The sequence below is a fragment of the Gobio gobio genome (assembly GCF_949357685.1).
Source record: "Gobio gobio genome assembly, chromosome: 12".
In the NCBI taxonomy this organism is placed as follows: Eukaryota; Metazoa; Chordata; class Actinopteri; order Cypriniformes; family Gobionidae; genus Gobio; species Gobio gobio.
In genome coordinates, this window is record NC_137105.1 from 48,786,609 (window position 1) to 48,801,520 (window position 14,912).

The 14,912-nt window shown below is 39.4% G+C and overlaps 1 protein-coding gene across 1 annotated transcript in view; it reads left to right on the top strand.

The window, feature by feature from the left end:
* syne1a (spectrin repeat containing, nuclear envelope 1a) overlaps positions 1–14,912 on the top strand; it is a 248,224-nt gene that overhangs the window by 203,369 nt on the left and 29,943 nt on the right. Inside the window, exons 120-128 of the mRNA XM_079830658.1 lie at positions 12–158; positions 234–388; positions 468–615; positions 4,615–4,709; positions 4,790–5,024; positions 5,116–5,310; positions 8,136–8,261; positions 12,120–12,275; positions 14,078–14,236. Coding sequence (XP_079686784.1) covers positions 12–158; positions 234–388; positions 468–615; positions 4,615–4,709; positions 4,790–5,024; positions 5,116–5,310; positions 8,136–8,261; positions 12,120–12,275; positions 14,078–14,236 — 1,416 coding nt within the window. The remainder of the gene's footprint in view (positions 1–11; positions 159–233; positions 389–467; positions 616–4,614; positions 4,710–4,789; positions 5,025–5,115; positions 5,311–8,135; positions 8,262–12,119; positions 12,276–14,077; positions 14,237–14,912) is intronic.

Below are 14,912 nucleotides of genomic sequence, written 5' to 3' on the forward strand. Positions count from 1 at the left end.
CTCTCCTCCAGGTGGGTGTGAGGGACTATGAGAGGTTTAGTAAGGAGTTGCATTCTCTGAGTCACGTGTCAGAAGAAGCGGAGAAGGTTCTGAAGGAACCAGACTCAATCGGATCTCCAGATATCACATCTGTGCTGGAACACATGGAAAAACTTAAGGTAAAAACCGTCGTCCTGTGAAATTATTAGATTGTGTAAACAAATCTGAACGTTGTCATATCTGCATGTCTGTAGACCCAAATGTTAAAGCTGAGCAGTCTTTCTCCTGATCTGGAGCGTCTGAACGAGTTGGGTTATCAGCTTCCCCTCAACGATAATGAAATCAAGCGTCTGCAGAACCTCAACCGGAGTTGGTCGTCTAACTCTGCTCGCACAATAGAGAGATTCAGGTGTGTGTGACGACTGATGTTCAGTGTCTGTGTTCTCCATAGACGTGGCATATTCATTTGTGTGCATTTGTTTGAGCAGTAAACTTCAGGCCCTGGTACTGCAAAGACAGACCTTCGTGGAGAAGTGTGATGCTTGGATGACCTTCCTCACCCAAACAGAGGAGAAGCTGGCCGCTGAGATCTCTGGGAACTACCAGAGCCTGCTAGACCAGCAGAGAGAGCATGAGGTACTGAGAGACAGAATAATTACAACCAGGGCTTGACATTAACACCCGCCAAATGCGGGTAGATTTCAGCTGTGGCGGATGAGGCAGCCACTCACACTAGCCACTTTAGCGGGTTGAATATAATTTCACCCTACAGCCAAATGAAATGCCAAGACCGCCGTATCACAAAACTACAATTCTTTATCGATTTACTTGCAGTTAGTGAAGGCAGGATAGGCGAAATCACGCTGAATGACACACAACTCTCGCGTGCGCTCTCTCTCTCTCCCACGCGCGACCAGTTCTCCTTGCGCTTGAATAGTCAAATACATGCGCACACAGATGTCAAAATGTCCATCGTGTGGAGTATCTCGCATGACCACAGTCGGTTATGGCTTAAGTGTATGTAAACAGGTGGGTAATAACTGGATATGTGTCAGAATATTACGTCCATGCATTAAATACCTGTCTGTCATTAATGTTAATCGAACAACTACAGATGTTAACCTCTTACCTGTCACCGTCCCGCTGGCGGGACACCTGGCACTCTTTTTTTTGAGCGGCTTTTTTTCGTATCATATATTTGAGTAATTATCATAAATTAGGTATCATTCGAAAGCTTACGAACTCAAAATTCATCCTGTGAAAACCGTTTTGAAATTGGACGTTGCGTTACCATGGAAACGGTACTTTAAAGTATTCTAGCGGGCTCCTCCCCTAGTGGGCGTCGTCATGTTTTATATTACAACATTTATTTGAACTACTTTATAATAAAAATCTTTTCTAATCTTGACAAAACACATATCGTCGGAAAGGTCTGAGTCTCAGGGTTCCATATTTGGTGACCATTTTGTGATGGAAGGGATATTTGGACAGAAATTTACAGAAAAATGCATCTAAAAAACAATCAATGGAATATGTGTGACACCCGGTGGCTATTTGTGGTATAGCGCCTAAACAAAATCTCATGGGAACTTCAATTTTTGTGATATCAACTTCAAATTTGGAACACAACTTGGTTAGACATATGGCTTTGATTTTATAGTAATTTTAGATTAAAACATTTTTGTAAAATATATATTTTATATAAAATAAAAATATTTAGTAGAGTATTTTTTATTTACAGTAAATTTAAATTTCCATAACTTTTTCATACTTTCATATTTTTAATTGTGTGCACTTCAGCAATAATCTGCCGAGTGTCTGCTTTAAAACAAGACCAAACTTAGGTCTATATTCCAAAGCATTCTTGAATTACAGCCCTTTAAGTTTGGATAGTGCATTTTCATGTGTATTCTCAAAAAGGGGGGGGTGACAGTTAAGGTGTATACATATTAAATAAACCTGCTGTATCTGAAAAAAGTACTATTGTTTTTTGTAAATTGCTATTTTGCTTCTTTGTTCTTTTATATAGCCAAAAATAACTCCTATCATATTACATTTCTCATATTAGCCAATGCTCATATTGCCCACCTGCACATACCAGCTGATATAGTCTTGATTTGGGTGGTCACTCTGCATTTGGAAGTTTGAAAGGGTTTTAAATCTTCTAAATCAAGTAAAATGACTCAAAATAAAGTCATTTAAGCATGCCAAAGTCAACTTTAATCATATAAAATGTAATTTCCAAACAGCAAAATTGTGGCCAGTGAAAATGCTGAGTGGCTGAAAAAAATTCTTACCGACCAAAAACATTTGAACAGTAGTACAAATGTTGCAAAAGCTTTCTATTTCAGATAAATACTGTTCTTTTGAACTTTCTATTCATCAAAGAATCCTAAAAAAAACTCTTTTCAACATTGATAATAATCTTGATCAGCAAATCATCATATTAGAATGATTTCTGAAGGATCATGTGACACTGAAGACGCTGAAAATTCAGCTTTGCATCACAGAAATAAATTACATTTTTAAATATATTCAAATAGAAAACAGTTATTTTACATTTTAATAATATTTCAAAATATTGCTTTTTTATTTTATTTTTTATTTATAAAATAAATGCAGCCTTGGTGAGCAGAAGAGACTTCTTTTAAAACATTAAAAAATCTTACCATCCAAAAACGTTTGACTGGTAGTGTATGTAAAACTATATTGCTCATCGTCTCTTATTCTCACCAAGGCTGTGTTCACACTTGACGTCTTTTTTGACAAGAGCGCTCTTTTAGTAAAAAAAGAGGTTCCAAATAGCAGCCGAGGGCGTCTTTTGTTATATAACAACAGCTGCAACAAGAGTGCCTGTGGTGCAAAGATACAACATGTCGAGAAAGAGAAAGTTGGCTCTTGCGTTGGCTTTTATATTGGCACCATTATATTGTAAAGTTAAATTATATTGTACAGTACATTATATTATATTGTAAGCACACAATTATTGTCCAAGGGCTCCGGTTGGGTGATGCACGGTTTGTAGCATATTTTAGACTTAACAAAAGTCAGTTTGAAGACCTGCTACAAATGAAAGTCAGTCGATCTACCGAAACGAGTCAGGTCTTACTACTAGCTTGTCATTGGTCAGCTGTCAAAAAAGCGCTTGATGTAGGGCGTTTTTATCAGAAAAGTTGAACTTTTTGGAACTTGAAAAGATGCTTTGAGCTGCAGATATCGGCATTGGCATTTAAAAAAACGCTCACAGCTTTTTTGAAAACATGGTTTACTCCATAGGATTATGATGTAAAACAGACGCTGATCGCTTCAAAAAAGACATCAAGTGTGAACACGCCCTTGGACTGCATTTATTTGATCAAGTAAATGCACAGTGATATTGTGAAATATATTACAATTTAAAATAATTTTCTGTTTTAATATTTATTTTTAAATTAATTAACTTATTCATGTCATGGTAAAGCTGAACTTTAATCATTCTAATATGCTGACTTGGTGTTCAAGAAACATTCCTTATTTGTCCCCATGATGTACACATTCAGTTTTTTATTTCAAAACTCACATTATAAGTAGAGATGCACTGATCGACAGCCCAGGGACCGTAATCGGAAGATTTACCGCATGATCGGCCCATATCTGGTCCATTTCCGATTCCAAGGTGTTCCTTTTTTTATTTTGCAGCGGCACACGCAAAAACGTCAGCTGTGGATTCTTGCTCTCTTCTGACTTGTGGTTTTTGTATGAAAATATAATTTTGCATTGAAGAAAAGTAGATTTTTATGCTGTCAATTATATTTCTTTGGAATCGGCAGGTCACACTTACAAAAAAATCGGAAATCGGCATTGGCCAAGAAAATTGCAATCGGTGCATCTCTAATTATAAGATGGCTGTATTACCGAGGCTCATGGGCGTCGGAAGCAAAAAATTTTTTACTGGAGTAGATGCCAATTACATTAAGTACAAATTATACCACTTTGCTTGCTAAACGTATAGTTCGGAAAGACAAAATTACGGAAATCGCCATATCATTGAGAGCGGCAGTAGTGTAGGGGTAAGACACACGGCATCTAGTTTTGACACAAATCGACTCGCGGTTCGAGTCTGCCTTTTGCCGAACTCAATCTTCTCCCTTTCCCCATCACATATCAGATCGGAAAGGCATTTATTTTCACTAAAAATGAAGAATATATTAGAAAAGTGGAAAAAAGCGTCTAACGTGTTTAATAATAACTGTTTATCGATTAGGGGTAGGTAAACAGACATGAATGCTGAATGTTAGAGATGATAAAAGTGAGTGGGTCCAATATCATTGATCGTAAAAAGTGGGTGGGTCTTGTCCCACATAAAATGGTTACGACGCCCATGGCGAGGCTATATATTTAATATATGGCTATGTTAAAAATAATCGAAATATGCAGCATAAAATGCATTGAGTCATAGTTTAATGACCTACTTTATGGAACTGCTTTACTAAACTGTGTGTGTGTGTGTGTGTGTGTGTGTGTGTGTGTGTGTGTGTGTGTGTGTGTGTGTGTGTGTGTGTGTGTGTGTGTGTGTGTGTGTGTGTGTGTGTGTGTGTGTGTGTGTGTGTGTGTGTGTGTGTGTGTGTGTGTGTGTGTGTGTGTGTGTGTGGATAGCTATTCCAAGCAGACATGTTTAGTCGACAACAGATTCTATACTCAATCATCAATGATGGACATCAGCTACTGAATCAGGGACAAGTGGAGGACAGGTAATTTTTGTTTATTCGTTTATTCTTTTAATTCAAAAATACTTAAAGTGACAGTCTTTTTTTGTCCTCTCACACAAAAGGGATGACTTTGGCTTGAAACTGGCACTGCTTAGTAACCAGTGGCAAGGTGTGGTGCGGCGGGCCCAGCAGAGACGGGGGATTATTGACAGTTTGGTTCGGCAGTGGCAGCGGTACACAGATCTGATTGAGAAACTGCGCCATTGGTTGCAAGAGGTGTCACTTGAACCGGAAGACCAACAGCAGGGAGCGTCCGTAGCGCTACAGCAGATCCGTGGGATGTTAGACCACATACAGGTAAAGATATAGCCTTAGGCGTGTACACATAGAAATAATACCTCTAGCAAATAGCCTCAAGCAATATGGATGTCCACTTTTCTCCATGTAGCTGAAGGAGCGTGTGCTCCAGAGGCAACAGGGCAGCTACATCCTGACGGTGGAGGCTGGGAGGCAGCTTCTCCTGTGGGCGGATGCCAGAGCGGATGCCTCGCTTCAAACGGAGCTCACCGATGTGCAGGAGCGCTGGAGGACCATTAACATCCGCCTCGATGAAAGGAAGAAAGAACTGCTTTCTTTGTTGAGGGTAAGGAAATACATCCCTAGTGATAAATAAATATACCAAAATGTATTTGAGCTACATTTATTTTATGCTACGTGTACGACAAATACATTTACATATTTATGTACTTAATATACCATGCAATTGTACTTTTAGTATACTAAATTAATATAATTAAAGCCTGCTAAATTGGAACTCATTTTGTACTTAATGCACTTTAGTTTTTGGTAAATAGTGCTGAGGTCCAACTTAAGATTTGTGACCCGTAAAATGTGTCCGAATGCGCACAGGTTCATTTTAAGCTACAGGAAAAACAAGTGAAAAATGTCGATTTTGAGTTTTTTTGAGTTCATTAAGCCCTCGTCTAGCAATCCCAATGCTCCAAATAGCAATTAAACATCTAAAAGTGTCTTTATTTGTATGTTTTCTGAGAGGAGTACCTTTCCTTTGTCCATTAAAACGATCTCAGAGACAGTGTGTGATACACAAATACACAGAATTATCACAGATATTTCAAAATATCTGTCTTGGCCTGTATTTACGCACACATTATCTGTTATGTCTTAATGGAACATTTGTTTAACTGTTGGGGAAAAATATCTGATGAGTGACATTATATTAGATCCGTGCGGTACAGTAGGTCTGAATATATAGGCTGTATGTTTCATTAATGTTAATCAAACAATTGTGATATCATGGAAAATGTGAAAACAAAAACGAATATTTGAAAATTTGCTCATTGCGACTCATTTTGCCAGCACGGGTCACATATACGTAAATATATTTGGTTGTGCTAAAGTGGAACTATTGCAAATATACTTTAGGTAACCTTTAAATATGTTGCATTTAACTCTTTCTGGCTTTCCGTGTTTTCACTGTTATACGGTAGGAGGCAATGACACATCTTGTGAGAGAATACAGTCTTATTATCAAAACACAGGCAAAGAAGCAGAAACAAGCGATATCATATATAATCACATGCATATAACGCAATTATCAACATAAACATCATATAAATCAAAACTGTCTAATGTTATTGAATGAAATGTCGACCCCAGGACGAGCTACAGGACTGTGAGGCTTTGGGTTGTTGATGGACTTGATCTACTCCATCAGTGTTTGATCATCGCTCTGAATCTGATCCAGATGTAGTCTTTGACAAAAACGTTATTGTCTCAGCTTTTTGCTTAAAGTCCCTGTGAACCGGAAGTTGCAACTGAGTTTTCTTCAGTGCTGTGACTTATTTCCAAGTGAAACGAAATATTGAATAGAGGGCAGGGTTTTACTTCAGCGCTCCTCCTCTCCATCTCTCGCTCATAGCAGACTAACGGTTGGAGTGGTTAAGGATATTCAAACCCAAGCCGCCACACAGTCGTCATCGGAAAGGGAACGCCATTCCAGACCGGAAGTTACTTTTCAGATTTTGATTAAAGATTACCTTGTATTAACTTGCACGGATTAATTGTTCACCCAAAGACCTGTAATGTGGGCTAACAAAGTAAATAAGATAGATTTTGATTTCATGAGGACTTTAAAATGTTGCTTTTTTTAATGAAACTTACCCAAATGTGGATAAAAAATGTATGCATTAAGCTAGAATAAAACAGGGTCTGTTGCTTTGACATATTGCATGTTCAAAAATATTCTGGGGGCCTTGAAGATTTTTGAAGCGTTTTGAACTGCTTACACTTTCTTCATAAGTTGAATACAGAAGACGGTCTGGTGAAAGCTAGACATTTTACTTTATAAAGGTTTAAATATGGATATTTTTTTTACACAATCGATTCCCTTCAGAAGGCCTTTATTAACCCACTGGAACCGTGTGGAGTACTTTTGTAATGGATGGATGCACTTTTTTGGGCTTTCACTGCCATTATAAAGCTTGGAAGAGCCAGGACACTTTTTAACATAACTCTGATTGTGTTCGTCTGAAAGAAGAAAGTCATATACAGCTAGGATGGGCTAAAATCATGGGCTAATTTTCATTTTTGGGTGAACTGACCCAAAACGTATGGGCTGTGCCTATAGTTAAACATTTTAAAGGTCAGGTTGTTGTGTTGTTTTGTGTTTGTCAGAGTTACAAGCTATTTTGAGCTACAGATGTCAGAAATATGAAAATATAGCTGCAGTGCTGAAAAATGCAAAGCAAAACAAAAAAAACTATAAATGGATCTGTTGTTCATAGTGCAGAGAGAAAGTGGAGGACTTTGCATCTGACATTAGAGAGCAAACAGAGGCACGCTACTGTAGCATAACGAGAGTGAGCGAGTGTGTGATGTGTTTAGTGTGTGTGTGTGTGAGGGCGAGGAAAGAGAGCGAACGGGAGGAAGAGGCAGCGAGAGGAATATCTTCAGGATGTGGGAGGGAGTCCGAGCGGGGCAGCAGGGACAGGCAGACATTCGCTCCATTTTGACGCAGCACACTGGGGCACACACAACAATTTTGGATTGCAAAGGAAAATGGCTCCTCTTTCCTTCGGCCTCTGCCTCTTTCTCTCCCTCTCTCTTCCATGATAGAAGGTACCTCCCTGCTTTATCTCTGCATGATAATCTTTCTCTCTGTGTCTCTCTTGTGTCTCAGGACCATGACCCTTTGCTCTGGCCACATTTGGCTTCATGTGACTTTCTCTAGTACAGTCCTGATTACAAATGTGATGATCACCGAACATCTCTATCCGACTTGAGTGTTGTAATAAGCACGTTCATCAGCGCAATAAAAACAGCTGAGCTTGATATTTCTAAGATACATTATGGCATATCTTGTCAGACTGCTGCAACTGCAGAGTGCCACTTTCTCTCTCGCTCTCTCATGACTTCACAGTATTTGTTTCTTTGTGGCTGTGTGTGCAGGACTGGGATCAGTGTGAGAAAGGCATTGCTGCATCACACGAGAAGCTGAGGGACTTTAAGCAGAAGCTCTCTGTGCCTTTACCCGACCACCATGAGGAGCTGCACACAGAACAGATTCGCTGCAAGGTACGCAAACGAAATCTGACTCATCTTGTGTCCTGTGACCTTCTGGAGACGTGTTGCTTCAGCAACATCTGAGTATCTTTCTTTTCATTTGTGTCAGAGCACAGCTTAACCAGTTTTGGTCTAGAATAGATAATAATGTTACATACAGTGCTGCTTGAAAGTGTGTGAACCCCTTGCAGAATCTGTGGAAAATGTGAATAATTTTAACAAAATAAGAGAGATCATACAAAATGCATGTTTATTTTTATTTAGTGCTGTCCTGAATAAGATAGACAAGACAAAAAACTGCTGAATTTATAAAAATTACCCATTTAAAAGTTTACATACACTCTAAAAAAAAAAAGGTTCTATATTGCACCAAAAATGGTTCTTGGCTCGTAATCATAGGGGAACCTTTTTTAGTGCTATATAGCACCAATTTTGGTGCTTCAGTGGTTCTTCAGAGGTTCTTCAGAGGTTCTTCAGCGGTTCTTCAGAGGTTCTTCACCGGTTCTTTGACTAAGGTGCTATATAGCACCTCTGAAGAACCGCTAAAGAACCACTGAAGCACCAAAATTGGTGCTATTTAGCACTAAAAAAGGTTCCCCTATGATTACGAGCCTTTTTTTTTTAGAGTGTACCCTTGATTCTTAACACGGTGTGTGTGTGTGTGTGCTTGTCTCATTCCCTGATGATCCACGGCTGTGTGTGTGTGTGTGTGCTTGTCTCATTCCCTGATGATCCACGGTCACTGCTGGAAAGGGTTCAAATATGCAGAAGATGCTGGAAACTGAAGAATTTGAGGATTTTTCTGAAGAACGTTGGTCAGTTTAACTGCTCAGGACAAACAAGAGACTCAAAGACAACCATCACAAAACACACACACACAGCCGTAGATCATCAGGGAACGACACACGTGTTATTCACATTTTCACAGATTCTGCAAGGGCTTCACACACTGTATTTGTGCAGTCTGCTGCTATCAACCACTGCATTAATAATACCGTGCTTTGATTAATTTTTTATCTGCAAAGAAGGGTTGATTTGAGGTGTGTGTGTGTGTGTAGTGTAGCAGAAGGTTTGTGCAAGTAACTTCAACCTGTTCTGATCTCAATGAGCTGGACTATCAGCAAGAGTTTCTGTGACTTTGCCTGAGGGTAAGAAGCTGAGGTGCATGCTAATCATGCTAAACCCATACATGCTAGCACCGCAGAGACGCTGAGGTTTATTAGGAAGTGCTCATGCAGCAGCAAACAAAAGTGTTGCCAGCTTTTTCAATTCTAATTTTTTCTTGACTGAAAAAATCTGTTACGACCCCTGGCTCAAGGGAAGCAACAAAAACAAAGGACACACTCAAACCAAATTTTAGGCTCAAAAGTAAAGTTTAATTACCACTAAATTTAAAGTGACATTGAATAATAGAAATAAATCAATTAAAGGAAATAATGGTGTTTCTGTCTCTGTCAGTAACATCAGTGTGTAAAGCAAAGTGCATGGTTGGAAATGTAATGTAATGTTGAAGAGTAAGTGCAGCAAACAATCAAACCAAACATAAGCATAAGCCAAATCCAAAGTTCCAAAGTCCTCAAAAGCCTTCCTTGGCTCAACTGGAGAAACTCTTTAAAGGAGCGCCTGAAGCACTGGTCACAGGTGTATCCGATTGACTGATAATTTGTGGAAGCAGGTACCAAACAGCAATACCAAAGACCACCTTAAAGCAGCACTAGGTAACTTTTCAACCCTCATAATATATTATCAAGACTCTTGTGATGATACATCGACTTACAATAGGTTGAATGACACGTCTGCCATAGCCTGACGGGGTCTGTATCGTTTTTAATCGTACTTTTAAATTTCGGGTTTCGGGTAGTAACCCGAGAACAAAAATAACTACAAAATTCGACTGCTTTACGGCATATACGTCACTTCCACCACCACCTCCACTTCCTTAAATTCGGACATGCGAGCCCAACTATCGTTTGTTTGCCAGATGTTATAGTCATGGCCGAAGCAGCACAGAAAAATAAGAAAGCAAAGGTTTTGTCGGAGGAAAGCAAAAAGAGGAAATGAGAAAGTGATGGGATTAAAGGCAGGACGAGGATCAACATTGGGCAGCGTTTGCTCGTTGGCGTGAGCTGGAGGAGGAGGGGCTACATTCTTGCAAGTAAATACATAAGTTGTACTAAATCATATTTTAGGATACCTAACATGTCTGTGATATTTGTTTATTTGTCTTGCCTCAAGCTATAATGCAAATCAATTTTTCAAATTTGCAGATTCATCTATGGTAGCTTGATATTATAATATTGACGATATATGGTTATTACCTACCACTCAAACATTGAACTGAAGTATCATAGAGATTCTGTAAAACGGGAACCAATAGACTAGGCTACTATAATCACGCTGGCTTGTAAACGTGAGCATCGCGATCATTTGGTGTTTGAAAAAAATAAAACCCATGAAATTATATTCATATGACATGCTGAAACATATGCCACAGTACCTGGGATGAAGACGTTTCACACGTGACGCAAGCAGAACACCTGCAGTGTTCAGGGCTATCATAGTTGTCATGTCAACAAATGCACGTGCGATGCTTCCACTGATGTAGGATGACAAGAGTTTACGACAGTAGTGGAGGACAATACTGTTTACCAACTGTAGGGTGACCCCGAGAGCAAAACCTACCTAGTGCTGCTTTAACATTTTCTTTGAGCCTTTTATCTTTAATCACAAATTCATAATGTTCAGCGATGCTTAATAATTGCTCTTTAGTACACCTATTCAAAAATTCATAAGACGGCGATCTAACAAACGCATCAATATCAGCCATGAAAAATCACCCAAAAAAAACAGTTCAGTCCACACAGTGCAATCAAATAACGAGAGTTTTCCCTCTACCTACCTATCCAATAACTCTACCTAACTCGACCCTAGTCTTCATGCGATTACCGGTGGGGGGTATTTATGCACTGTAGCCCGCTGGGTGAAAAACGCAACTGGTCAGACCAGCGACGCTTTCAAAACCACGGATGTGCTCCCGAGATAATTACTACTACCCACTTTCACCACAACACTACACAAAAAATAACAAACCCGACACATCTCAAAAGAAACATGCTGCTTTGCCTATCTGAGAAAACTCAAAACAACATTGCACATATGTAGGCCACTTACCAGCTGGTGACTTCACACGGTGAACAAACTGACTTCGGTACAAATTTATTTTCGTGTGTCCAAAATAAACTATCAAGCGCACCAAAATGTTTTTTAACTCATTAAAGCTACTCAGTGTAACTTTTTTAGTTTGTTCTTAGCTAAAAACTCTTAGTTCTTTCAAAAATATATGTGCTCATTAATGTATATTTACTTCTTTCAAGTAATAAAGTATTCTCGTAAGTTTATAATATGTCATTGAAAATACATACGGGTGAGGGGTTCGAATGCGGGTCGCCATGTTGCCCCTCCATCTTGAAAGTACATTAGCCAAAGAGGGACATACCCAAAATTCAAGCTTCGCCTTTCGCGTTTTAACACTCGATGGCACCTTGTCGAATGTGGACGAGGTCGAACTGGAAGCCATGTTAATCTTGGACTAAATCGGCCACCGTAGGAGTTCAAACGAAATCGGAATTGAGAGGAAGAGAAACTAATATTCACTGGATGGTCATATACCTTTTAACCGCTAGAAGGGGGAAAATATCACACAGTGTAGCTTTAAGTTTACAAAGCAAGGACGAGCCCCCAATTTTAACTTGAAACTTGTTATCTGAGTCACATATCATATCTGTATTAGGATTATACAGTGTAACACAGTGTGAATGCTCAACACAAATGCAACTAATGTCGTCTGGTTTGTGTGTGTGTGTGTGATAGGAATTGGAGGGCAGTATTGAAGGCTGGACCGATGATGTAGCCGGGCTGTTTATTCTGCGGGAGTCTCTCTCCGGCGGCCTCAGTGCTGATGACCTCACAGTCCTACAGGAGAGACTGATATTACTCCAGAGGCAGTGGGAGGAGACCTGTCACCAGGTACACATGCCAGCCAGTCTGTCCCTTCACACCATCATATGAGAACTGAACTGAGCTGGACGATGATATCACTGGTTTCTCCAGAGCTGCTCTATAGATAAATGAACTCAATTATTGACTTTTTTACAGTTATGAATAAACTTAAGCTGGACAATGACACTATGTTCTTCTAGATCTGCTGTATAGCTCAAAACAAACTTTGTTGCATTCATTTCCTGTTATGAAGCCGCTTTGAAACAATCTGTATTGTAAAAAACTTAATATAAATAAAGGTGACAAAGTTTTCATAAAGTTTTAATAACATCAATAAAATAGCGATATAAAGGGTTGAACTGATTTGCCAATTTATTAGTAAAATAGCTCAAAATATTGGGTAAGTTTCTCATAAGATAGTATAGTTCTTATACATTTTTTAAAATAATGTCCTTAGTAATTGGCAAATTGTTGTTCTAAGCATAAATCTAACCAAATTTAGTGAGGTTTATTCTTATAACAAGAAAAGAAAATCCAATAAATAAATTCAAGATACATTACAAACAAGTCTTGATTTTTCTCCTGAAAGGGTTAGTTCACCCAAAAAGGAAAATTCTGTCATTAATTACTTACCCTCATGTCGTTCGACACCCGTCAGACCTCCGTTCATCTTCAGAACACAAATGAAGATATTTTAGTGTAAATCTGATGGCTCTGAAAGGCCTCCATTGGCACAATGGCACTTTACACTCTCAAGACCCTTAAAAGGTACTAAAGACGTCGTTACAAAGTCCATCTCACTACAGTGGTTCTACAATAACTTTATGAAGCGACGAGAATAGGTTTTGTGCGCAAAAAAACCCTAAATAACGTCTTACATAGTGATGACGATTTCAAAACAAGGCATCATGAAGCTTCGAAGCGTTATGAATCAGTGAGTCGAATCAGCGGTTTGAATCGCCAAATTTCAGCAGTTTGACGGTTTGACACGCGATCCGAATCATGATTCGACTCACTGATTCAGAACGCTTCGAAGCTTCATGAGGCCGTGTTTTGAAATCGTCATCACTATATAAGTCGTTATTTAGGGTTTTTTTGCGCACAAAAACTATTCTCGCCGATTCATAAAGTTATTGTAGAACCACTGTAGTGAGATGGACTTTGTAACGACGTCTTTAGTGTCTTTTAAGGGTCTTGAGAGTGTAAAGTGCCATTGAGCCAATGGAGGCCTTTCAGAGCCATCAGATTTCAACTAAAATATCTTCATTTCTGTTCCGAAGATGAACGGAGGTCTGACGGGTGTCCAACGACATGAGGGGAAGTAATTAATGACAGAATTTTCATTTTTGGGTGAACTAACCCTTTAAGTAAACATACCTTGCTTCAATATTTTCTACTTTACAAAACTAGACTTTTATATGCTTAGATTTAGTGTTTACCCAATAATCATCTTAAAACTTCACAGAAGTGCTTGAAATATCTTAGTACGGTTGTTTTGGAGGAGGCTTGTTTGCTTTCTGGGGAGCCCCTGAATGGAAATCGAGAAATGGCCTGTAAAATGCTGTTGCTGAATGCTCTTTGTATGCTTAGAGGATCGCAATGATTGTGTGCCTCTTCACACTGATGCCCTGATAGTAAGGAAGGACCTTGAGAAGGAAGATTTGGAGCATGACACTTTAGAGACTGAAATATTACCTGTCCAACTGACATTTTCCTTTCCTTTTCCTGCTCACCAACCTTGTGGCACCTTCTCTCATCACCCTTCACGTCCTTCTCTTAATCACACTGTGTGCTTGACCCTGATGGATCATGGTCTGTCCTCCCCGCAGCTGTCCCTGCGCAGGCAGCAGGTGAGCGAGAGGCTGAACGAGTGGGCTGTGTTTAATGAGAAGAACAAAGAGCTGTGCGAGTGGCTCACCCACATGGAGAGCAAGGTCTCGCAGAACGGCGACATCAGCATCGAGGAGATGATTGAGAAGCTCATGAAGGTGATGTTTAACACACATTCACAACACATTTAATTCTTATGAACTGAAATCACTAAGAAATTGATAAATAATTATCCAAATTTTATCGCTAAGTATAGATTCTAGTTTATTTAAAGGGGTCATGAACTGCGTCGTTTTATTGTTTTATGTTTCCTGGGGTGCACTTGTAATGTTAGTATATTTTACATCCAAATGTTCTTAATTTAGAAATTAAAGGCATTTTTGATTTAAGCCTCTGATTTGAACGTTCTGTTTGAAGGGGCGTGTCTGCTGTGAGACTTCAGTGTAAACGCCCACTGCTGTGATTGGCTGCTGTGAGACTTCAGTGTAAACGCCCACTGCTGTGATTGGCTGCTGTGAGACTTCAGTGTAAACGCCCACTGCTGTGATTGGCTGCTGTGAGACTTCAGAACGCCCACTGCTGTGATTGGCCGCTGTCAGACTTCAATGTAAACGCCCACTGCTGTGATTGGCTGCTGTCAGACTTCAGTGTAAACGCCCACTGCTGTCGAGTCTATATCGTAAAAGTCTGTTTGCAAAGCCTGCGCCGAAATTGCGACTGATTTAACAAAGAATCCACAGTGAAATGTAGCGAACACAAATAAATAATGCTCAACTGAGACATTCACACTGATGAAAATAAATAAGCACATTCCTAGCATTAGGATCGTTTGGA